The 26,093-nt window shown below is 35.9% G+C and overlaps 1 protein-coding gene across 1 annotated transcript; it reads left to right on the forward strand.

The window, feature by feature from the left end:
* The first annotated feature begins 108 nt into the window (after window positions 1–108).
* DCLRE1A (DNA cross-link repair 1A) lies at window positions 109–20,214 on the forward strand. Its single transcript, XM_019725191.2, has 10 exons — window positions 109–240; window positions 771–1,862; window positions 3,760–5,451; window positions 6,917–7,050; window positions 8,139–8,257; window positions 9,333–9,473; window positions 10,971–11,116; window positions 11,903–12,057; window positions 17,969–18,110; window positions 19,175–20,214. The coding sequence occupies exons 2-10, from the start codon at window positions 1,379–1,381 to the stop codon at window positions 19,333–19,335; spliced, it is 3,174 nt and encodes a 1,057-aa protein (XP_019580750.2). The 5' UTR covers window positions 109–240; window positions 771–1,378; the 3' UTR covers window positions 19,336–20,214.
* The last annotated feature ends 5,879 nt before the right edge of the window (window positions 20,215–26,093 follow it).

Consider the following 26,093-nt stretch of genomic DNA (forward strand, 5'->3'; position numbering starts at 1 on the left):
GATTCCACATGAAAAGGCCTCTGGGTTAGCGTTCCAGAAGCTCTAAGAATACTGTTCCCCCACCTTTCACTTTGGCAATTAATAGGTTTGAGAACAAAAAAAATAAATCCGTAGGACTTAAAAACGGGCACTTTTTTTTTTTTTTTTTTTTCGGCCTGTATAAAGTCTGACTGTTAGACCGGGACCAGCCGATTCGACACAGCACTGGCGGGGGAAGCAGTTCCCGCCAAGTCAAGAAAGGTAAAGGAGTAGGGATATCCTTAAGGGAAAGGCTTTTTAAAGTTGGGGGTGACTGGCCGATGGCTTTGGCTTATACACAGATGCACTATTTCGTCGCTGTGCAGTGCTGAAAGTGCGGGCGAGAATAGGTTTGCAGCGGGGCTGGAGGAGGGGGGTCGCTGAGGGGAGCGGACGCAGCTGGAGCTGCTCCCTGGGGGGCTGCTGGCAGGTGGGCGGCGGCGAGGCTCCCTGAGGGCTCGGCTGCTGCCTGTAGAAGGGGAGGGCTGTGATTGCTTTTATGGGGCGGGCTGTGTTAGCAGCGCATTCGCTCCCTGCCCTGCATGGGTAAGACCCCACGCTGTCCTTGCTGTCTCCTGTGTCCAAAGAGAAGGTAGAGACCTTGGGAGGCGTCGGGCAGGTGAACCTTGGTTTTGAGGCTGGTGGAGAAAGGGCTGGTCACCTCCAGGCAGACGTCCTCTCTGGTCTGGACTTAGGACTGTGGCCTCAGTGCAGGCATGACTTCACAAATTTGAATTTTGTTTCTTGTGCAGTGTTTGTTCATTGCTGCCGGTGGAAGATGTTGGCCTGACCCAGGAAACTGAAGTTGTTGAATGTCAACGAGTCATGGAGAAGGGCAGTTACGTTGATTGAGAATCACACACTTGGATTGTGGAGTGACTGTGTGATTAGCAAACTGAAGCGGCCATTGTACTGTTCAGAACACCTGCTCAGCCAGTTGTTCAGGGACTGTGAATTATTTGGACAGTTGTCCAGTTGAAAGAGAATAGGGGCTTCATAACAATTTTACGAAGCTTGTTCTGAGATTGTCATTAGTGCTTAATTTTCAAAGTATTACTGATTCTTAGTTTTTTTGAATCGAGTCATGGAAGAGGCCGAGGTATCTGAATGAAATAGTAGCCAAAATAGAAAACTTCTGAGATGCTACGTAGGTTATCTTAATTTTATTGTGGTATAAATGAAACAGCAGGTGTTCTCGCCTGTAAGGTTTGTAGTTTGCCAATATATTCATTACCAGAGTTTTAGATTCCCATGAAGTTAGTGGGGTTTTTGTTAAGCTTTTTCTCAGCAAAATAATTCCATTTAAAATTTTTATAACAAGAAATAGACTCTCAATGTAATAAAGATTAGTGCTTCTTGAATGATAGAAATCATTTTTGCCATGTCAGAAGATACCTTTTTGGAAGAAGACATCTGGGAATACAAATCCAAAAGGAAACTAAAACGAGTACATCCAAATAATTGCTCTGAGAATATTCCAAAAACTGTTGAAAAAGCAACAGATGGGAAAAAACAGTCCAAACGAAACAGAAATAAAAGAACTGTGGAAGCTAAAGAGGAGACAAAGGACCCTGAAATGTGCCTTGGAGCAACAGATAATCAGACTTCTGTAGCTTCCAGTCAGAACTCTAGTTGTGGAGATGGTACCCAGCAGTCCCAAGGCAAGGAGACCACTCCGAGAAAGCAGAGTAGGACTCCCAAAAACAAACAAGTGTCTCCGAAGATACGCCCAGTTTATGATGGCTACTGTCCAAATTGCCAGATGCCTTTTTCCTCATTGTTAGGTCAAACACCTCGATGGCATGTTTTTGAGTGTTTGGATTCTCCATCAGTCTCTGAAACAGGTAAGATTACAAAAAAGATGGTGGTCTTTAAATAGGCCTGTATTAGGCCAGACATATCAGTCCAGTGAAACAAGCAAGGCCACCAATAAACCAAGAGAGATGAGACACTGTAAGTATAAATGACCCTAGAGGCAAACAAGGTAGTTAATTGACCCTTAAGAAGGATAAAAAGATAACAGTTGATGGTATAATTGTAAAGCATGTTGCAAACTTAAAAATAGTTTAAATGCATTTTGTTTCATGAAAGTCCCTAAACATCTCAGTTATTTTTCGTAAGTGTTAATTGGGCACATACTATCCTAGATACATTCACTCTGTTGACTCGACTGTCACAACGCTCGCACAAGGTAGGTGGTATTGACATTTTATAGATGTGGCTTCTTAAAAGTTAAACAACTTGCCCATTTTGTTATTTTTTATGAAACAGACTTACAGAACTAAGAGTATAGTCCAGTCTTCTAAATATAGTTATGTTGGATTCATCATGCTAATGTACAGAAAGAGGAACTGGGAATCTTAGGTTATGAAGATTCTAATAAGAATGTCTCAGTTGGTAACTGAAGTAATGCTATATTTTTATGTTTTAAAATATATAATTAATGTCATGTTTAATATGTAGAAAATCCATTTTGGAGTATATGGAGAATGGTTTATGATGATTTGTATATTTTAAAGTTATATATACCATACATAGATTTTTAAATCTCAAAGAATTAAAATTCAGTAAAATAAAAATAATACTCAGTATGGTTTTCATGTTAAATGTGATTCACAAGACGTTTCATTATTAACCTCTAGTTATCATTTTAAAGTTCTGCATGAAGATGCAAAAGAACTCTTTAAAATTTGGCATTAGCCTTTCTTATAAAAGTATAGCGAGTGATAGCCTCATCAAATGCTAGTAATTTGCTTTTAAGTGGTTTGAATACCAGAAATGGAAGTTGGAGTCCCATGGTGACCACCTCAGGGTCAAATATTTTATAGATAAAGCCACCTCAAAGAGATTTTTCTTTTTTCCTGACTAAACTCCTTTGACTAGAATCTCAGATGTACTCATCTTGAATTCAACTCTGTTCTATAACAGATACTTTTAACAGAAGAGGTTTTAAGTTAAATTTCAAGCAATGAAGTCTTCTAATTTAATGTAACATCTTTTTTTTGGGGGGAGGTCATTTTTTTTACAAACCTAGAAATGAACATACAAGGGGAAATGCCAAGATGGTATACAGAATGTTTCTCCATCATAATGGTACGATACGGAATGGTTTTCAGATTATTAAAGCCTTATTATTAACCAGTTTATCAAATTGAATTTCACATCTTAGAAAAGAATCTAAATTATCCAGGGTATGGGCAACTATAATTAAGATTGTTATTATTATTGTATACAGTGTGAATGTTAAATAATGGAATCTAATTTGGTACAATTGTCATAAATCTGTTGCTTGATAAGATAAACATGTGTGAGCGATATACCAGTCTTCTGTATTCTTTATTGTCTGAGCAATAGTGAACTAGTGAAACTGATGGTGTCAGTTTGTAGCACACGATTATGAAATACGAAATGCAAGCATACATGGATTTTGAACCCTCATATTTGTGAGGGTTACTTAGCAGGGACAAAGGTGTTAGTGTTAAAATTTTTTTGCGAAAAGATTATTTGAAAAGAAATTTAAGAGTATTTGATTTAAAAATAATAACTAGCACCTTGCAGAACCATACTGTACTACTGTTATTTTATGCTGAGCTTTTGATTTTCATAAAGATCGTTATTGTCCCAAGGCCTCAAGTAGGGCTGATGACTTTCCACTTTTGTGTTAATTTATAGTGCTAATGCTGTCAAAGCTTAGTCTGTGTTTTGATCCTATAATACTTCTTTCTTTATTAAAATTTTCAGAGTGTCCTGATGGTCTTCTGTGTACCTCAACAATTCCTTCTCATTACAAGAGATATACTCACCTCCTGCTAGCTCAAAGCAGGGCAAGTAATGGTCCTTCCAGCAGTCCGTCACGTGGGTCAGCTGGTAGTTTCAGTGAGACTAATTCAAGCTTTCTTTGTAGTCTTGAGGAAGGATGGTATCCAAATCAGGAACAAACTGAGAACTTCAAAAATGTATCAGCTGATCATTTCTTGGTGACACAGTGTCTAAGAAAATCTCAGTTTCCAGTTGAAACAAATAAAAATATTTCCTTTTCAACAAATATCCAAACGCCCCAACAAGCTCCACAATTTGCACAATGTGTTAATAATGACAAACTGGTAGGAATTGGTTTTCCTCTTGCTGAAGAATTAGACAGCCAAAACAACTCAGAACACACAAATTTACCATTGCCAAAAAATGACTTTAGTGACTGTGAAATCTCCTATTCTCCACTTCAAAGTGATGAAGAAACATACAATATAGATGAGAAGCTGGATGATTCACAACGGGAACCACTTTTTACAGAAAGCTCTAGAGATGGCAGCCTCGAAGATGACAACAGCTGTACTTTGTTTAAAAAAATTCATGGTCCCTTATTGATACACCAGGAGAGCAGCCCCAAAGTGAATAGCTTCTTAACTCAAGATAAATACAATGAAGAATTGTATAAATACAAAACTCTAAATGTTTCGTCTCAACTTATTTTCCCAAATGAGAATAGTATTTTATATCATGATCCAGCATATACTGATGATGACTTTCTGTTGTTTCCTCCGGCATTAGCCGGGGGGTTTGCTTCTTCTAGTTATCAGGCCACTAAAGTAAAACCTGGTGAGCCAGAATTTCACTCATCTCAATCAAATAAACAGAAACAAGTAATTGAGGAATCAGCTGTTTACAATCAAATTTCTCTTCCGTTACTTAAGAGTGCAATGTCAAAACCTTTTGAAAGCCAGGGAGGAGGGTGTTTTTCGTTCCATCCAACCCAGGGTAAAATTAGAGAATTTTCAAGTAAAAACTTCAGTGCTGAGAACAGTACTAACTCAGCATGTTTCTGCAGAAAGGCGTCAGATGATATGGTAGACACTAAAGTAACAGTTTTAAATACAGAGAAATTTTCTAGTATACCTACTGCTGCTAAGTCTTTGAAAACATTGCCATCTGGCCCTAAGTGTAATGCAATACACCCTTCTACCAAGGCAATGAAACAAATGGATATAGGTGTGTATTTTGGTCTACCGCCCAAAATAAAAGAAGAGAAATTAATAGGGGAAAGTGCATTAGAAGGGATCAACTTAAATGCAGTTGCAAGTCCTAATGAAAAGAGGTCTCAGCGGTGCAAGAGGAAAGCAGAAAAATCTTTAAGTGATTTAGAATTTGAAGCAAAGAATGTAAATGAGAACTGGCAGTCTGTGGAACTTTCTAGTAAGAGGTCACAGCATCAAAGAAAGAGACTTAAAAAGTCTGATTCACTACATGAAGGATCACTTCAGAAGAGGTCAAATCACCTTATTAACAAGACAGAAGCTGGAACAGTCAATTTAAGTAAAGAGAAAGTCTTCATAAAATCAGCTTGTGGCCGACTGCAGAGAGGCAACACGAAAATCCCAGAGTCATCTAATGCAGAATTAAGAAAAAGGACATGTCCATTCTATAAAAAAATACCGGGTAAGTTGAAGTATAAATGCTTAATGTATCTACAGACAATCAACTGTTTTGGATTTCATGTTCATTGCCCATGTTGTATATATTTGTATGAAACAATTTTTTGTGTTACCTTTGCTTTTTTATACTTCATTGACTTGTAATACTGATTGTTTGTGTGTATTTAATCTTTTTTTTTTTTTGCTCCGTGCAGTAAAGTTTTATTAAACATATTTTATATAGAAGATACTGTATGTACTAGTTATGTAGGTATTACAGATTTGACAAACACCAGTAAAGATCAGCTTAAGATATAAGGAGGAAAGGCTCTCTGAAAGTAAGTATAATAGAAGAAAGAGTCTCTAAGCACTTAAGAAATGCAAAGTACTACTAAATAGCTTCAAAGAAGGAAAATGTCACAGGTTGTACAGGTCATCATAAATGCCAAACATTGTTAAACCTATCATAAATTAGTTTCTCAGCCTTTTCATGTTCCTATAATTTTTCATGCACTTATACATGAGTTAGTAAAAAAAAATAGTGAAATTAATTTTATTACTAAAGAAACAAATAACTCTTTTTCTAAAAAGAAAATAAAGCTACCAGAATACAGTTGGTTTCAGAAAGATATTTTAAAGTGCTTTATTGGTGTTCTAGAACTATAATTTGTTCAAAATATTTATACAGTGAATAGCATTTATGTACATCATAGCACTAGTTTTGTTTTTAATAATTATTTTGATTGATTTCCTGTATTTTAAATGAGCCTAAAACTAGTATGACATGTGTTACTAAGTCTCAATAAAATTGTGAAGCTTTGCTTATTCACTTGCATATCACAGTCAGAACACTTGGGTAGTTCTTTCTTGAATACATTTTAGAGCAGCTCAACCTTTTTCTTTTTAAATTAATGCTCCTGTAGGGAGACTGTTTTAGACCTTTTTTTCTTGTTTCCCTCACTCTTCCCTTTCCCCTGCAATGAAATTCAAATACTACTGATATATTGTTTATCTGTTATTGTACTGTGGCCCTTTGGAGGGCCACAAACCATTGAAATATCATAGGGGCCTTCAATCATTTTTGCCCCCTTTAGAAGCATATCACTACTGCCCCGTTGAGAATTTATGTTTTAGAAGAAAGTTAGTGTTTTTGCTGTTTTGCAGAAGTAAAGGAATGTAGGTTCCCAGTAAGTATCTTGAAAATATTCAGAGAAACAATATTCAAAATAAAACAAATAATTGCTTTGTAGCTTAGCACTTTGATTTTTTATTTATTTATGTTTTGTATAGTTATTCATTTAAAAAGCCCATACTAGAATATTTAGCGGAAACTTAGATGACGCATTTGGTGTAAGTTTTAAATTAAGTTATCAAGTTAAGTTAAAAATGAGATGTAAAGTTGTTAGAGGGTTTGGTATTTATAATCAAATTGGATATTTTTCCCTTTGTTGGCTATTGCTCAAGCAGCAGTGTTGGTATTTTCATTGCAGGAACTGGCTTTACCGTTGATGCCTTTCAGTATGGGTTGGTTGAAGGTTGTACAGCCTATTTTCTCACACATTTTCATTCTGATCATTATGCTGGATTGTCTAGAAACTTCACATTTCCCATTTATTGTAGTGAGGTAAGTTTTAGTATTCTAAATTCTGAATTTGTAGAATGCAGTGAATTTCTAAGCAATTTGAAATAAAAAAAAGAAAAATTAAAATTGTAAGAACTACGTACAATTCTAGACAAGATATGAGAAAACAGATTCCACATTGAGACTCTAAAATTGAATGAGGTATTGTCAACAGTTAAAAAAGTTTTTTTAAATATGTTTTATTATATAGAAACAATAATAGATAAACTACTTCACAATGTACTAAAAAAAACAAGTTTCGTGTAATACACATTTATTGAGGGCCTAAAAAAATATCCAAGGCAAAATTCCTAACTTTGAGGAGCCTACAGCCTTCAGAGGACCCATTCACAAATAATACCAGGAACGGATCAGTATTGTAATAGTTACATAAACAGAATGCATAGAAGTAGGGAGAAAGGAGTGCTTTACTCTGTCCCAGGGTAACGTTGGAAAAAGATTCATGATGAAATAGCTTGAACTAATTATTAAAAGATGAACATTTGAATGCCTACCAAGGGCTTTGGCTAGAGTTTGAATTAATTTTCACGGCATTTTTGAATTCTCCTTTTTTTATTAGTGAAACAATTGAGGCTTGGAGAGGTTAAGTGATATGCCCCAAGTCACAGGGCTAGTAATGGCAGAGTCACAATTTGAACACAGGTCTGTCTGATTCTAGAACCAGGCAGAGGAAAGAGGAGAGAGCGTTGCAGGTAGAGACTAAGGTTGGTTATAAAAGCACAGACACCTGAGAAATAGAGGCGTTCCAGGTGCTTCATATATTTCAGAATGGCTACACATGACATAGTAAATAACAGCAGATAAATCTACAGGAAGGGGCAGGGCCAGACATGAAGGGTTTTATAACTCATGCTAAGGATGGACTTATCACAAGTGAGGGAGAGTCAGTGACCAAGCAGAGTTGTGACAGTCATTTCAGGAAGTTCTTCCTGGCATTCTAGAGAGTTTACATTGAATGTAATTGGGAGAACAGGGAGATTATTAAGATGCTTGGGTTCTAAACCAGATATGAAATAAAATACTTATTTAGTGTTTTACTGGATCAGCAATAAGCGCATCCTGTTTTGCAGATAACTGGCAATTTGTTGAAGAGGAAACTTCATGTGCAAGAACAATATATCCATCCATTGCCATTAGACACTGAATGTATGGTAAATGGTGTCAAAATTGTTTTGCTTGATGCCAATCAGTAAGTATTCAAGTTGCCTTAATAATCGCCTTTTTTAAAATATTCAAAAGGAAAGTACATTGGCATAGTTATTTAAGAATTCTTTTATTGAAACTACCGTGTTTCTCCGAAAATAAGACCTAGCCGGACCATCAGCTCTAATGTGTCTTTTGGAGCAAAAATTAATATAAGAAGTTTTTGGGCTGGGAGGTAAGGGGAAGGTTTTACTTACAAATGTAATTATTTCCTATGTTTTCTTAGAATTCGAAATGAAAGTTCCTTGTGTTTTGGCAGTAATTTTCCCAGCCCTTTGTGTCGGGGATCCCCGAGACCATCTTCAGGCTCAGTGATTCATTAAAAGAACGCACAGGACTCAGCAAAGCTGTTAAACTTGTGGTTACAGCTTATCACAGGGAAGAAATACAGATTAAAATCAGGAGAGGGGAAAGGCCAATGGGAGGCCAACCCAGGAGGAACCAGGAGCACGTTTCCAGGGGTCTTCGTGTAAAGAAGTAGCACAGATGTGCTTTATTCTGCCAGCAACAATGTGTAACAATCCATGGGAAGTGTTGCCAACCAGGGAGGCACACTGGAGCCTCGTCGTCCTGGGTTTTTATTGAGGGTCAGTCACTTACGCCTGCAACACCCCGTGACTGACCTCAGCTACTCAGACTCCAGTCCCCTAGAGCAAAAACAGGCATTCACTATAGATCCCATTGTTAGCATAGACTGTCTGATCACACTAGTACCACATGGCCCAGTGCAGTGCCTCAGGCATACAAAATGTGCTCTTCTCAGCAGAATATTCCAAGGGCTCAGAACTCGTCACCCAAGGCCTAGTCCTAAACACAGATCTTTCTTGGGAATGTGTAGAGTTTGAGCAACCCAGGTCTATTGAATTAATCCTTTCCAGCATGCCAATTTTTTTTTTTATGATGTAAATTTCCCTAATGAAAGTACGACATTTTCTCTTTCATACAATGCTTTGTCATTGTAGTCAGCTAATAACGTGTATGAACTTGATATTGAAATAAGTACTCTTCCTTTAGGTGCTTTGCTCATGATACGATTATTTCTTTGAAATGTTTGTGTTCAGCTGTCCAGGTGCTGTCATGATCCTTTTTTATCTTCCTAATGGTAATGTCATACTACACACCGGAGACTTCCGAGCAGATCCCAGCATGGAACGTTCCCTTCTCGCTGGCCAGAAAATCCACACGCTTTACCTAGATACCACGTAAGAGAGGCTTTTTGGTGTGCTTCCTGTTCCCACAGACAGTGTTTGCCCTGTATATTATGAATAATGTGAACATTTGCTTAGGTAATCAAAATGATAGCTTTTTGTCAAATGTCATTTTAGGTCTGTTTATCAGAGGGATGCTGTTTGAAAAAACACATTTGCTTAGGGACAAGTTTGGGATTACATGTCTTAACTGACTACAGCTCAATGTTTTTGTAGTTTCCTTTTGAAAATACGGTTTATGTGAGAATCCTATTACTGAAACATGGAAGAAAAATTGGGGGCAAACTTGAGGAAAACACTCTTTTAGATTACCCTTTCAAACTATCTGTAACTATTAAGTATAAATGTGAAGAGAAAACTGAGGCCAGAATACATTTCTATTTCTGAACATTCAGAATTGTATTCTTTCTCAAAAAGGTAGTTCATAAGTGACAACTTTGAATTCCTAAGTGCTATAAACATAATGGTATAAGCCATTATCTTTTTATTGTATATTAAAATACCTCAGCAATTTGTTAGAAATTAATTATGTTACCTATTTCAACCTGTTTTAAGGAGAAGTGAGTTTGTACGGCATATTTTAGTAAAAGATGGTCTTTGCACATCCAGTTTTCTAACGCTAGTTTTTCCACTCCTTTATATTTACATTAAATACTAAAAAAATAAAGCAAATAAGTTTTAAAAAAAGCTTTTCTTGTTACTTAGTACTATTCTACATGCAATTCTGAATTTCTTTGTGTGTTTTTATAGGCGAAAGGACTAAGTTTCTTTTTTCCTCTATTCTGATTGTTGACCAGCAAAAACAATCTTGAAGATTGGGGAAAAGGTTTCTTTGGTGTTTGTACATTGACCTTTTTAGTGAAAAAGCACTTAGTTTTCATCTCAAATATATATAGATAGTAGCCTTAGGGTTAGTTTTTCATTAGGTATTATTGTTTTGAGGTAGAACCAATGGATTTATTATATTCCTGTAATGCTATATATATTTCTGTATCTCCTAACAGAGAACAACCATATAAATATTAACTGTTTGATTTAAAACTACTTCATTAAATTCATGTTTCGTTTCATTATTTTAATAATTATTTTTTTTAGTACATCAGAATTCTTTAGTCCAAAGATAATCCCTGTCAACAGTATTTTTTTTTTTATATAGTGATAGGGATTTAAAAAAAAGAAGATATTGAGCTTTATAATTCAGATCTTAAAATAGCTGCCTGGCTAGAAATATTCTTGAAGAAAAAAAGGCAATTTCTTTATTTGAAGATGATAAAAGAAACACAGTGAGAAAAAGAATACTGAACATGCATAACTCCATCATAAATTATCATTACCTGGTAACAAATATTTTAACCACAGGCAGTGAGATAACTTGCAGTGGTGTTAGTATATTACACTGCTGTTGAATGTAAATTTGCTAAAATAGCATCCAGCTTTATGCTCTGGCTTTCTTGTTGCTCTTTTACTAAGTACCATATTTCCCTATCATAGATACTGCAGCCCAGAATACTCCTTTCCGTCTCAGCAAGAGGTTATCCAGTTTGCCATCAACACTGCCTTTGAGGCTGTAACTCTAAACCCACGAACTCTTGTTGTCTGTGGCACTTACTCTATTGGAAAAGAGAAAGTCTTCCTAGGTGGGTGTTAGCTGTATCTAATTTACATTAATATATTATAAAGATCAGCTTCTTTTTGCATAAAGCTCTTTCAGTCTTTATTCTTGTGCTTGATATTTATTTCCTGAAATGGTGCAATATTGCCTTTGAAGTTGAAGGAAAATTTGATAGAGTCTGATCCATTTAAACTCTGAGAGGCTTAACTTAATGGAAACATTTGATAAGTGTGTTTATGGTAGCCTTTATATCTATAAAATGTTTATAGAGCAAATGCCCATGCTGCCTTAGTATTTCAGTCAACTTTGAAAGATGACTAGTGCATAGTTGCATAACTGCATTCTTTGATGATAACCGTCATTTATCTTAGAGAATAGTTTTAATTTTTGTTCCTAAATGATTTCTGGATATGTAACTGTAGTTTATCTAGATAGCATTGTGCTATTCTGCACAGTACTTTCCATTTCTTCTTAACTATGGTCACATAACGTCAAACATTAAGATATGAAGTGACGAAGTCAGGGTTTTAACTCCAGATTTGGTTTCTTCTCATCATCTACCCTTTTCTATACATATTTTGCAATTTGTAAATACTAGGTTTTTAAAAATAAATTCTTTGGTTTTCTCGCAATTTATTCCACACAGTTAACCAACAAAATTATTCAGCCTTTTACAGATATGGCAAAGTGTGAATGTTTTGAATTTCTTTTTATTTGGTAAATTCTTATTTTAAAATTTGATTAAGTTGTAATTTTATTATTTTTTATAAGCTGTTATTTTACTATTTTTAACCTTTTCCTTTGCCTGTAGCCATTGCTGATGTTTTAGGTTCAAAAGTGGGCATGTCTCAAGAAAAATATAAAACATTACAGTGCCTCAATATACCAGAAATTAATTCCCTCATCACTGTAGACATGTGCGATTCACTGGTTCACCTTCTTCCAATGATGCAAATTAATTTTAAGGTAAGCATTCAAGAGTTATGTCTTTTTAGGATGAGCTAGAGAAGGTAATCTGATGATTGTAAACTAGAATCCCATTTATCCGCATTTAACTAGAGGAATTCAATTATAATGAAGTCACCTATAGTATTAAAAATTGCCCTAGGAAAATTTTTAGGGGCATTTTAAATGTTTTCAGTTTTTTTGGGTGTGCAGCTCTATACAGTAATTCATGTGCCCATTCATATCCCAGTTTGGGAACTAGAGAACTGGCATAAGGGAAGAAACAAATGTAGAAAAGCATGCTCGTACAACTATCTGGCCATCCAGACCTGTTTTTAAGATCGTTTTCCAGTTCTTCCTGGATGAGTAGGGAAACGAGAGAATTCTGACTTTTCTTTCAGGTCTATTCTGTGTTACTATTAAGCCCTTATAACATGATATATGTTAGAAATTTACTTGTGAGGATTAAACAAAATAGTGGAAGGGCATCCTAAGAGGAAGTTCTAGTGTGAGTTCTGGGGGATAAATTGAGATACGTAAGACATGACCTCTTGTGATTGGGGAGCTTATTTGTCAGGTTTATTCGTATTCTAGTCTTAGAATTTGCTAATCTTACTCCATTTGCTAATATCTTTTTACACCTAACAATGGCATGTATCAAACCTGTGTATTAAAAACGATTTAGAACATAATGTGCACAAAAAATATTTTCACTTTTGCTGTGACATTCATAAAATTACTTTTATGGAACTTTCTGAAAAAGCTTAGGATGCTGATTACTATATCTGTCTTATAAATAATAACACTTATATTGTGTGAAGAAAATGAATATTTGAGGTCTATCCCTTGAGTAAGGAAATTCTAATTGGTATAACTTCTCCTTTGTTTATGAGATTAAGGTAAAATTTTTATGACCTATTTTCATGAGTATATAATTTATAAGAAATTTCAGAGATAATCAAGTCAGAATTTTGTCCATTAGTGTTTTAGCCAGCCTTGCAAACTTATTTTAAATTTGGGAGCCGTTCAATTTGTGTGGAGGCTAATGAGATAGTGATTGATCATAAAATGAACACAGATAACCTGAGGAAGGTATAGCATATTTTTATATTTTTATTGTTTTTATTATACAGTTTTATTTCCTGCTAACTTTGTTCCATTTGAATAAATTATCCATTTAGAGCACAATGGGGGTGGAAGAATCAGATTATTATAGAAATGAAAGGACTAAACCTTTTCAAGAAAGTGTTTAAAAGTGCTATATGCTGCATAGAGGTTATATGAGGAGAGAATGACAATTGGGCGTTTAGGACATCTTTGGTGACCTGCACAAAAACGGTTTCAGTGACATGATGTTGCAGGAAGCCAAATGGCAGAGGGTGAGGAATGAATGAGAAGGTGTACAAATCACCAAATGAACGAGAACAGATACAAATGGCCAATAAGCACATGAAAAGAGTGGGCAGTGTTGTCAACCATCAGGAACTGCATATCAAAACCACAGTGAAACACCACTTCACACCCACTAGGACAGCTATCATAAAAAAGATGGACAATGCCAATTGTTGGTAAGGATATGGAAAAACTGGAAACTTCATTCGTTGCTGGTGAGATTACAAAATGGTATAGCTGCTATGGAAAACAGTTTGATAATTTCTTAGAAAGTTAAACATGGAGTGATCATATCACCAGCAATTCCAGTCCTAGGTATATGACCAAGAAAATTGAAAACATATGTCTGCATAAAGATTTCTACGCAAATATTCATAGCAGCATGATTCATAATAGCCAAAAAGTAGAAACAACTCAAATGTCCATCAAATGATGAATGAATAAACAAAATGTGTTATGTCCATAAAATAGGAGTATTTTTCAGCTGTGAAAAGGAATGAAATACTAAGCATGCTACAATATGAGTGAACATATTGCCAAGTGAGAACATTATGCCAAGTGAAAGAAGCCAGGTCACAAAAGGCTATATTTTGTATGATTCCAGTTATTTGAAATGTCCAGAATAGGTAAAGCGATAGAGACAATAAGTAGATTGTGGTTGTCAGGGCTTGAGGGAGATGGGGAATGACTGCTAATGGGTACAGTGATGAAAATGTTCTAGAATTAGGTAGTGGTGATGGTCATACAACTTTGTAAATATACTAAAAACCACTGAACTCTATACTTAAAAAAAAAAAGGACTGGCAGTTATCTGCTTTGAAGACAAATAAATGAATGAATGGTGAGGAAAGGGAAACAAGAAGCATAGCGCATGGCTGTGACTAGGAGCCAGACGTGTTGACGGCCAAAGGGAGGGAGGTGCACAAAAGGGAGTTTGTCAGCTATAAGAGATGAGGGTTTTCATAGCGTGAGGGATATGGAGAAATTAAAGATGTGTGAGAGAAGGGAATAACGAATGAAGTGAGGTTTCTGAGCAGGATCCAGAAACACAGGTAGAGAGATTCATTAGCCTCAAGCAGGAAAAGGGCCACCTCTTCCTGTCTGACAACTCCCTTGCAGCATACAGCTTTTACAAACTGTGCTGGTCCACGTTGCCTTCTTTTAGGGATCATATATTTACAAATCCAGACTTACATAAGAACTAAAACTTCAAACAGCTACAAACTTAAGTATAATGTTTTATACACGACTTCAGATCAGTTTTAATCTCTCAGAAATACTCATTTTGAACCCATTTGTTTTGTTTTGCTTTGTTTTGTTTTTGAGGCTAGTGTTTTTGAAAACAGAATGATCTGAAATCATTGTCTGTTTTTTCTATATTTGTCATCTGTTATTGGTATTGCCTTCAGGAGACCTTCCCCTTCCTCCAATAAAGTAACCAGATGTTAATGACATTTTTGATGATTTCTTATCTTCAAAACACAGATGGAGCAGAAGCTGATGGTTATTACCACGAAGCTATATTTTAGTTAGTACTTAAAGCTATTTTCTTTTTACCAGCCAAAAATAGTTTTGTTGCATCAGAGCTAATGGCTTTTTGTGAAAATACAGCCTGATTTAATTTCCAGGGTTTCTAAGGCATTTTTGAAAGCCTTAAAAACACTGTAAATAATACCATTCATGCTATCTATCTAATAGTTCAACAACCCAAGTTTATGTGTGTGATACAGAGTTGACTACCACCCCTGGTTTAAACCTGATTTACTGAATGTGATAAAACATTATAACAGTAATCTTAGAGATGATTATTTGCATATTGGAAAAAATAATTCTAGTGGCATATACTGAAAAGCATTTTTATCACAAACTGGTTACCGGTAAACAGAGACAAGTCCTGTATCAGGGGCTTTATATTGACTAAATTATTCCTTTTTGTTTTTTTAGGGAAATTTTTTTTCCTTTTTTTAAATTAATTTATTTTTGTATTAGTTTCAGGTGCACAAATCAACATAGTGATTAGACATTTATATACCTCACAATGTAATAACCCCAATAAGTCTATTACCCATCTGACACTGTACATAGTTATTATAATATTGATATTCCTTATGCTGTACTATGTATCCCCATGACTATTGTTTTTAATTATAGTTGACATTCAGTATTATTCAGGTGTACAGTATAGTGGTTAGACATTTATATAATTTATGAAGTGATCTCCCCAATCAATCTAGCACCTCTGTTTGACACAATACATAGTTTTTACAATATTGTTGACTATATTCCATACTGTACTTTACATTCTTGAGACTCTTTCGTAACTACCAATTTGTACTTCTTAATCCCTACACCTTTCTCACCCTGCCCCCCAACCACCTCCCAGCTAGTACCATTTGTTTGTTCTCTGTATCTTTGGGTCTGTTTCTGTTTTGTTTATTTTGTTCTTTAGATTCCACATATACGTGAGATCATGCAGTATTTGTCTTTTGCATTGACTAACTCATTCTTAATAAAATGCCTCATGATAGTAGTTCTCCAGTTGTGGTTAATGAAGAACTAGTGACTGTTGGCAGTGTTTTCTGTATGTTTGACTTGTGTGACAGTGTCACATGTTTTGTTTGTATCACAGGTTAATGATGTTTTGTGGTAAATCTAATTTGTCTCATGAAAAGCAGAAATTGCTTCTCACTTAATTCTCCTGAGTGTTTTTGCAGAGACAGGTAGGAATGGATAAGTTTGATGACCCATAGGGAAAGTTGGACTCATAGTTTACGGGATCACAGGTATAATTGCTCTAAACCTCAGTTTCCTATTATTTCCTTTTGTGAGGACAAGGGGAGTAGGATTAGTAATTGAGCAAATTATATTACATTTGCTAGGCCCTAGACTAAGCAAGACAGAAAACTTGAAAATTTGCAGAGCCAGGAATATTGTAATGAAAACTTAGTGATACATCCATAACTTAAACTTTTGTGTGTGGTGGGGAGTAGAGTTGGGAAGAAATATGACTGTTTAATGGTAGTTATTCTTGTACTGACTTCAAATTAATAATAAAAGGTTATTGTTTGACACAAAAGAGAAATGAAAGGATTGTTACTAATTCATCAGTAAAATGATAAACAAAATGTTCAGCTTTTTATTAGTAATCAAACATAAGAGTAAAATAATAGTGGTATATTTGTCTTCTACCAAATTAACATTTTTTAAAAGGTAATATTTCTGTGCTGATGTTTAGAGAAATTGCCACTCTCATCCACTTGGATAGTAGTAGAAATTAAGGGTTATTCCTTTAATTCAACAATTCCATTTCTAGGAATTTATACTAAAAAATGAGTCCTTTATGAAAAGGTCAGTCTGTAAGGCTTCTAGGTTCTGATGATGTAATAGATGATGAAAGTTAGAAAAAGTTAAGAAAGGGCAGATAGTTTCCATTAAAAAAGACCCAGAAGGTGGGGTTTATTGACTGTCTCCCCAGTCGGCTGTAAGCTTCCCGAAGGTGAAGGCCGTCTCTCCCCCACCACTCCAATACCAGCACTTGGCGTTAATACTGAGACAGATACTGCATGAGTGATTTGAATAGGTAGATGCATAAATGGGTACCAGCACCTTTTAGAACACTAGAATAGTTCAGAATATGTATGACTAGGGAAGAAAAAGGAGTCTTTGGGAAATCCAAGATGACGCCGCATGCAGTTCAGATTTTATATTATTTTAAATAAAATTCAAATTTTATTATAAATTTACTCTAAGCCTTTGAAACTCTGGGATTAGTCTGAAGGCCAAAAGTATTAGACTTTTTTGGATCCCTTGTGCCATTTTTATCTTTACTGGATTTCCTTTATCTCTCAGAGATTGAACTTTGGTTATTGATTTTCTAAAAATGTTAATCAAATGTCATCACTTGTAATGACTTTAGTGTGGAAAATTCTATATTCTACCCCTGATTTGGTAGGGAAGCACAGTACTCCCAATTGTAGCAGCCTGAACATTTTAATATTATTCTAGTTCATATTTAAAGGTGGAGTGGAGTAAACACCTGAGAAAGCCACTGTGCATCTTTAAAATGTATGTCTGTGTTGAGTATATAAAATTATTTCCATCTTTCTATCCATCAATCCTCTACTGGTGTATATGCATGGAGATATGTTTGGATTGATGTTTGCCAACCTCTAATAGGAATACTATTAGATACTAGTATCTCTAATATTAACAACCTAATAGTAGCAGGACTTGGAAATTTTCTTTTTTTGGTAGCTATCTGAATTGTAATGTTTTAATACATAGTTATGTTTAAAGTTACCCCATGTTACTTTTTTTCAGACTGTACTTAAGCATGTTTAACTTTAGATAAGAGGGAAATATTTTGTTTTTTAGTGATTTTATTCTTTCGGAAGCCTGGCACTAGATTGTCGCACACTAATGCTTACCAAGTGAAAACTCCCTGTGACTATGCCGACCTAACATCTTTAATCATTCTGTTTTATTTCACATAATCCATCTTTATTGACCATTAAATCAATATCCTATTTTCATTTACCAGGATTTACAGAGTCATTTGAAGAAGTGCAATGGGAGATATGATCAGATTTTGGCTTTTCGACCTACAGGATGGACACACTCGAATAAGTTAACAAGTATAGCAGATGTTATTCCCAAGACCAAAGGAAACATTTCAATATACGGTATAACTATTAAATGTTCTCACTTTTAATGTTTGTAATTATTTTACATTTTTTAAAAAGGGCTGTAGAATTAAGATGCAAGAAAAACAGGTGCGACAGAATCTTTAAACAATTCAAGAGTTTCAAATCGCTCTGTGTACTCTAAACCTGTATCTTTCGTACATTGTAAACTGATATAAAGGAGTATGACCGTAGTAAATAGACATGGACTAATACAGATCATTTCGTTTGTGTGATCAGTGATAAGTACAGGAAACTGTAGAACTGCTTGAAAGGAGAGTGTGCAGTTGTGCACTGGAAGTTTAGATGATGCTGTGAAACTGAGAGCAGGAAGAAAATGGATTAGATGTGGTGACAGCCAGAGAGGTTTACCATTGTCCTCAGAAGTGAGCTTATTTTATTGATGGCTGATATGTCACTAGCCAGTGATTTACTTGCAGCCTCTAAAAACCCTCATTTAGTCAGACAAGCCCCTCAGTGTCTTTCAATGTAGTACTTTATCTTCAGTAAAGAAGATAGAGGGATTTTTAGGATTTACTTTTTCTCTTTTTGCTTTTTTTATGTGTGAGAATCTTAGGGGCTGGAATCCGCTTCCTTGCTCTGGAAATCAAGAGTCTCCTGCTTATTGTTCTTCAAAATTTACTCGTATTTCTTCCAGATTTCTCTGAAATTAATAGCTGAGTGAACTGCTTACAGGGAAGAATTCTTTCAAAAGAAAATTTCTTCCAGGATTTTCCTGAAATTCACAGCTGAGGAGATTGCTTCAAGGGAAGAATTGTTTATAAAGAAAAGCCTACTTATAAATAAGAATCTATAGAAATGCATATTGTTGTCTGCATAGAAAAGTAATAGAATTTTTTAATGTTCAGTTTTCATATTATTTTAATGTTTACTTTTTATTCATAAAATAACATTTTCTTTTTATCAGAAATAAAGAATCAGGGAGTTTTTGACAAAAATACTCTGGATTGCTTTTCTTTTCTCCTTTATTTTATTTCGGACTTGTGCATTTTTAAAAATTAATTTGATTTTTAGTAGGCAATATCTTTTTTTGTGTGTTTCAGGAATTCCTTATAGTGAACACAGCAGCTACCTAGAAATGAAACGTTTTGTTCAGTGGCTGAAGCCCCAGAAAATCATACCCACCGTGAATGTTGGCACCTTGAAATCTAGGAGCACAATGGAGAAATATTTTAAAGAATGGAAATTGGAAGCTGGATATTAATGTTACCTCGAAGGACTCCGTAGTAATTAAGTAACTTAGGTGTAGCTTGTTAGTTAAATCTTTAGTGATACAGAATATACTTTATGTGAAAAACCTCATGAAGGTCGCTCATATAGCTTATTTTCTTATCTACGTTCGAATAAAATGTTCAAGGTGCTGCGTGCCTCTCAGCATCATCGGTGATAACTGGGACTGGTCTCCCTACTACCCTTGATGTTTGTCCCTCCAGTGATATTCTGCGTCCAGTCTTCAGAGGGGAAATAAAGGCAGGTTTTGGGGCCAAAATGATTCATGATCATGGATAATTAGATTAAAAGCATTATGTATAAGTAATTATGTGTCTTTAAAATCATTTAACATGGAGCATATTTTTATGAGATAAAACTTTTATGTGATATATATACTTAAATTAAAAAATAAATTTGCTGTATAATGTCTTGGTTTTTGGTATTTATACCTGTGCCTTTCATGCAATTTTATAAAATTTCAATGAAAATAATCTATTATTTTACTCTGAAGGTGACTCAAAGAGTGTAGATAATTACTCAATAAAGGCCAGGGGAAAGTTTGCATGAATGATATTTATCTGAACTATTTATTCCAGATAACAGATAACTGAAAGTTTAGATTGTAGTGTTTTTTTAAAAAGTGAGTTTAGATTATTTATGTATGATCTTGATCTCTCCAACAGAGATTAAATAGCTGATCCAAAAATGAAAATTTTATGCAATGCATATTAAAAATATTTTTATGAAGTTTAAATAAGAAAATGGGCTAGCATAAAGAATATATTCATGAGTTTATATGTGTGTTTTTGCATTACATCTAGCAATGAAATTGACTTGGGGATTTCTTAATAAACATTTTCATGGAAAATTATTTTCAGTTTGGATTTTACTTTGTTGTGGAGATAAAGGCTGTAGGGGTCACATTTAAGGGAGGAAAAGCTTTTAGGGGCACAGTGGTAATAAATCCAGTTTATGTTCTCAGTTGACTTCAATTACACACTTAAAATATTTTAACTGGTTTGGCTTGGTGCCTTAAACTTTTTATAATTAGTTATAATTAGAAAATGAAAAACTATATAGTCTACAAATATTGATATTTTAACGTAGAGGAGATGGTCAAGTCATTTAGGGTCATTTCCTTTTTTTCTAGAATTATCTTTTTTCCTAAGAATTTTATTAAAAATATAGCTAACATACAATATCGTATTAGTTTCAGGGGTACACCATGATTATCTGACATTTATATACTTAAAGATGTGATCACCATGATTAGTCTAACAACCATCTGACACTGTCCCATGCTATCACAATATTATTGACTATATTTCCATGCTGTATGTTACATCCCCATGACTTAATTGTTTTATACCAGGAAATTTGGACCTCTTATTCCCCTTCCCCTTTCCTTTTTAAATTTCCCCCCTTTTTAAATTTATCAATTATAATTGACATTAAATATTATTTTATTTCATGTTTACAGCATAGTGGTTAGACATTTTTATAATTTAAAAGTGATCCCCCAACTAGTCTAATACCCACCTAGCACTATACACAGTTATTACCATATCATTGACTATATTCCCTATGCTGTACTTTACATCCCCATGAATATTTTGTAACTACCAATTTGTACTTTTTAATCCCTTCACTTTTTCATCCTGCCCCCAACCCCCTCCCATCTGTCATCCCAATAAATCTAGTACCCTTCTGACACCATATATAGTTATTACAATATTATTGACTATATCTCTTATGTTACACCTTACATCCCCATAAATACTGTGTAACAATCAATTTGTACTTAATCACCCCTCTACTTTCACCCACACACCCAACCCTCCTTCTATCTGACAACCATAAAAATGTTTTCTGTATCTATGAGTTTGTTTCTGTTTTGTTTCTTAACTTTGTTTTTAGATTCCACATATAAGCAAAATCACATTGCATCTGTCTTTCTCTATCTGACATACTCCACTCAGCACAACACCCTCCAGGTCCACCCATGCTGCTGAAGATGGTGAGAATCCATTCCCTTGCATGGCTGAGCAATATTCCGTTGTATATATGTACCACCTCTTCTTTATCCATTCTTCCATCAACTGACTCTGAGGCTGCCTCCACATCTTGGCCATTATAAACAATGCTGCAATGAACATACAGATGCACATATCCCCTCGAAGTAGCATTTTGGATTTCTTAGGATAAATACCCTGACGTGGGATTACTGGATCCTTCATTATCTCTTCTTATAGCCTTTGTTTTTAAGTCTATTTTATCTGGTATAACTATTGCTAACCCAGCTTTTTGTTTGTTTGGTTTTTTCATTTCCAGCTTCATGAAATACCTTTCTTCATCTCTACTTTCTGTGTGTACATGTCTTTCAATCTGAAGTGAGTCTCTTGTAGGCAGCATATATAAGGGTTTTGATTTCTTATCCATTCAGCCCTTCTATGTCTTTTGACTGGAGCATTTAATCCATTTACATTGAAAATAATTAGTGATAGATATGTAGCTATTGCCATTTCATTATTCATAATTTTGATTTTTTTTTTTCCTGTCTTAAAGAAGTCCCTCTAAGATTCCTTGTAATACTAGTTTGGCGGTGATGAACTCCTTTAGCTTTTTCTTGTCTGGGAAGCTCTTTATCTGTCCTTTGATTGATAAATAATAGCTTTGCTGGGTAAAGTAGTCTTGGTTGTAGGTCCTTTCTTTTCATCATATTGAATATTTCCTGCCAATCCCTTCTGGCCTGCAAAGTTTCTGTTGAGAAATCAGCTGACAGCCTTATGGGAGCTCCCTTAATATTGCTCAGCCATGAAAGGGAATGGATTCTCACCATCTTCAGCAGCATGGGTGGACCTGGAGGGTGTTGTGCTGAGTGGAGTATGTCTTGCTGCTTTTAGGATTCTCTCTTTGTCTTTAACCTTTGCCATTCTAATTATAATGTGTCTTGGTGTGGGCCTGTTTGAGTTCATCCTGTTTGGGACTCTGCATTTCCTGGACTTGTATGTCTATTTCCTTCACTAGGTTAAGAAAGTTTTCAGTCGTTATTTCTTCAAATAGGTTCTCAATCTCTAGCTTTCTGTCTTCTTCTGGTACCCGTATGATGTGAATATTGTTACGTTTGCTGTCTCAGAAGTCTCTTAAACTATTCTCACTATTTTTTTATTCTTTTTTTTCTTTTGCTATTCTAATTGGGTGTTTCCTGCTACCTTGTCTTTTAAATTGCTAATTCGAGCCTCTGATTTATCTAATCTGCTCGTGATTCTTTCTAGTGCATTCTTTATTTCAGTTATTGTATTCTTCACTTCTGACTGGTTCTTTTTCATGGTTTCTATGTTCCTTCTTATACTTGTAATCTCTTTGTTGAAGTTCTCACTAAATTCCTTTGAGTAATCATTGTTTTGAACTCTATCTCTGGTAGGTTGCTTGCCCCCTTTTCATTTAGTTCTTTTTGTGGATTTTTCTCCTGTTCTTTCATTTCTTTGTTTCCTCATTTTGGCTGCCTCTCTGTTTCTATGTACTAGGTACATAGAACAAACGTTTCTATGTACTAGGTAGATCTGCTGTGTCTCCCAGTCATGTCCAGGTGACCTTATGTAGTAGGTGTTTTGGGGCCCAGTGGCAGAGTCTCCCTGGTCACCTGAGCCGTTGCTCCAGAAGTGTCCCTTGTGTGGGTTGTGTGGGCTCTCCTGTTATAGTTGAGCCTTGATTGCTATTGGCACTTTAGTGAGTGGGATTGACCTTCAGGCTGAATGGCTGTGGGGTTTGGCCACATCCATAGCTTATGAGGTGCTGTGCAGGAGGATTACAGTGCTGAGTGGGATTCACCCCAGTGGGCTGTGGTGCCTGTTGAGACCACCCTTTGTGTGTGTTACTTGTGGGGCTAATTACATAGTGCTCTGCTGTGGTCTGAAGCCAACCTCCAAGTATGTTGGTTCTGGGGCCTCTTGGGAGGGGCTCCGGTGCAGACCCAGGGCAGCCACTGCCTGTGACTGGCCAGGGGCTACCTGGTAGGAGCTACAAAGTGATCTGTGATTGTTTGCTGCCTGTGCTAAACCTGGAGGTTCATGGGAGAGGTGATGCTACAAACTGAGGGTGGCTGCTACCAGTACCAGGCCTAGGGTAACTGCAAAAAGTCAGGACACTGGGAAGCCTGCTGCCACCTACCAGATTCCTTAAGGTTCAGCCACTGATAAAGCCTTGTGCAGTATGTGAGTTGGGTGAGGCAGAGTCTCAGGGAGTCACTAGAGTGGGAAGAGTTGTGGTCACCAGGTTAATGTAGACTCTGGCTTGGTGCCAGCGTTGCGCCTGGAATGACTCAGCAAAAGTCTCAGAGCACACCGAAGCCATATGCTGCCTGCCTGGGGCCTGTGGACTCTGATAATTTTCCAAGAAAGAGTGTAATATGGGAAGGGCTGGCTGCTCACGGAGAAAGTGCCGCTGGCACTGCGGGAGTTGAGTATGACGAGTCCCAGCTGAGTCAGTAGGGTGGAGCAGCAAAACTTACCAGGCCAATCAAATTCAGATTTGGCCAGAGGGGGTGGGCTCAACACAGGAAAGATGGTGCCTGCCTGCCAGCTGCACGGAGGTGGACTCCTCACCGAAAAATGCCAACTGTTCTGAGCCCTCCCCTGAAAGCCACATACCTCAGTCTGCCCCCCGTATGTCTCCAAGGCCCTCTGAGTCACCGTCCTTCCACTGGAACCCAAGGTGAGTGCTTGCGAGGGAGTGAGTCTGTGTGGGGGCCGTTTAAGAGAATGTCTGGATTTCCCACAGCTTTCCATCCCACCCGAATGGTCGGAATTCCCCACTGTTTTTGACAGCCAGATGTTGTGGGTGCTCTTCTTCCCAGAACCAGTACTCTGGGCTGGGGAGGCTGGTGTGGGGGTCTGGGGTCCCTCACTCCTCTGAGGGGATCCTCCGTGGCCGAGATATCCCTCCTGATTCTCAACCAGCAAGGGAGGTTTTAGGTCCGTTCTGTGTTTCTGCCCCGTTTGCCTTCTCAAGGTGGCCTCTTCTTTATATTTTTAGTTTTAGGACTTCTGTTTGGCTAGACTTCAGGTGGTTCTTCAGGTTGGTTGTTCTATAATTTAGTTGTAATTTTAATGTGTTCATGGAAGGAGGCAGGCACAGTGTTTATTCCGCCATCGTGGATCTCTTTAGAATGATCATTTTCATTGGTAAAAAGATTTTTCATGATTTTGAATGTTTTACTTTGAAAATCCAGGCATGTTATTTAAGAACAGCTTTCAGTGCAAAAATATCTTTTTATACAAACAGTACCATGTATGGCGACTTAGAATGATTTTGTTTTACTGCTATTGCTGCAGAACATACAAAATCTCATTTAGGGACCATCCAAAATAGTTTTGTAAACAAGTCACAACCTAACTTTCCTAGGCTCTGTTGAGTGCTACATATGAATTTCTTAGGTTCCAATACCTAACACTTTGATAGGTAAAAAATTTCCATTTTAAAGTGAAATAGAAGAAGAAATTTACCATCATCCCAAAATAAGTGGACAATAACTCTTGAGCATCCTAACCATGCATAGAGAAGGAGTAGAATTAAGCCAGCATAGGGGAAAATGTTTTACTATATATGTATTTGGAACTTTTCAGGAAGCTTCTTTACCGTCTTATTTGACATTGAACATTGAATGAGCAGATGCAATGATTACAGGCAAATTTCAAGTTCTCATGACTTTGATGTAATAGGAAAATACTTTCCACTTGATATCAATGCCTTTTAAATCTAAGTCATTTATCACTTACTGTATATTTATTAGTGTCTTCAGAACAACTAATTTAAATTAATGCTTTGTTCAGTTGAGTTATATTCCTGTGAATTTGCATTCAGAATTTCCTTATCTGGTCCTGAATAACCATCAGTAACTGGACTAAGGAACTAGGAAGTGTACTAATTCCCAAGATGAACTCTCTTGAAAGAGTATTAATAGTGGCTTGTAACTTTTTCCTAGGGGGCTGAGTAAAAGCTAAGATACACAAAATTCTTAAGAGATAAATTTGAGTGGTTTTATATCTTGAGAAAGGAGAAATTGGGGTAGGCTGGAATTGTATGAGCTGGTTCGTGAAATAGGATACACATAAAACTAATTTAGAAATACAAAACAGTATGCAAACAATTCATGAGTGATCAATTGCACTGGTCTTTAAAAAGTTCATTTAATGTAAATCAAATTTGATTTATATATGTGCTTCTCTTATGATTAGGACTGTATTTTGTGGTTTAAATCCCTATAGAGCTATTGTAAATTACATAGGGGTTTAAAAACACCTAAGAACACTATTCTCTTTGTTCTAAATATGATAAACCTTACTTCAATGAAAAAAATAAGTTTTGTAAAGTCAAATTACATCATCTGTATAAGCCCTTCTGTCATTTCAAAATTGAAAGCATGAGCTTAAGATCATAAAATGGCATCAAAGCAGTCCTTTAATACACTATTAGATAATGTTATTAAACTGTGTTTTTAAGTTTGTTTGAAAGAACTGTTATGGACTTCCTGTTGTGGCTCTGAGCTCTGATTACATATCACATGGGATAAGCAGATAAATTGTAAATGAACTAAAAGCAACAGTGTCTGGAAGGGGAATAAAGGCCAAATACTCTTGTTTTGCTAAATCAGCCAATTTTTTTTTTAATACTGTCTTTTATCCTTGGAAAGAGTGCCAAACTCTGTTTTGTTATGTTTTGGATTTTTAAATAGCTTTATTGAGATACAAT

The sequence above is a fragment of the Rhinolophus sinicus genome, linkage group LG07 (genome assembly GCF_036562045.2).
Source record: "Rhinolophus sinicus isolate RSC01 linkage group LG07, ASM3656204v1, whole genome shotgun sequence".
Classification (NCBI taxonomy): domain Eukaryota; kingdom Metazoa; phylum Chordata; class Mammalia; order Chiroptera; family Rhinolophidae; genus Rhinolophus; species Rhinolophus sinicus.

Bases quoted from the DNA above. Each gene is read 5' to 3' on its own strand.
- DCLRE1A (XM_019725191.2), top strand. From the start codon at position 1,379: ATGATAGAAATCATTTTTGCCATGTCAGAAGATACCTTTTTGGAAGAA. The intron at 9,474-10,970 runs GTAAGAGAGGCT...TCCCTATCATAG, and splicing joins ACGCTTTACCTAGATACCAC to ATACTGCAGCCCAGAATACT. The intron at 18,111-19,174 runs GTATAACTATTA...TGTGTGTTTCAG, and splicing joins AGGAAACATTTCAATATACG to GAATTCCTTATAGTGAACAC.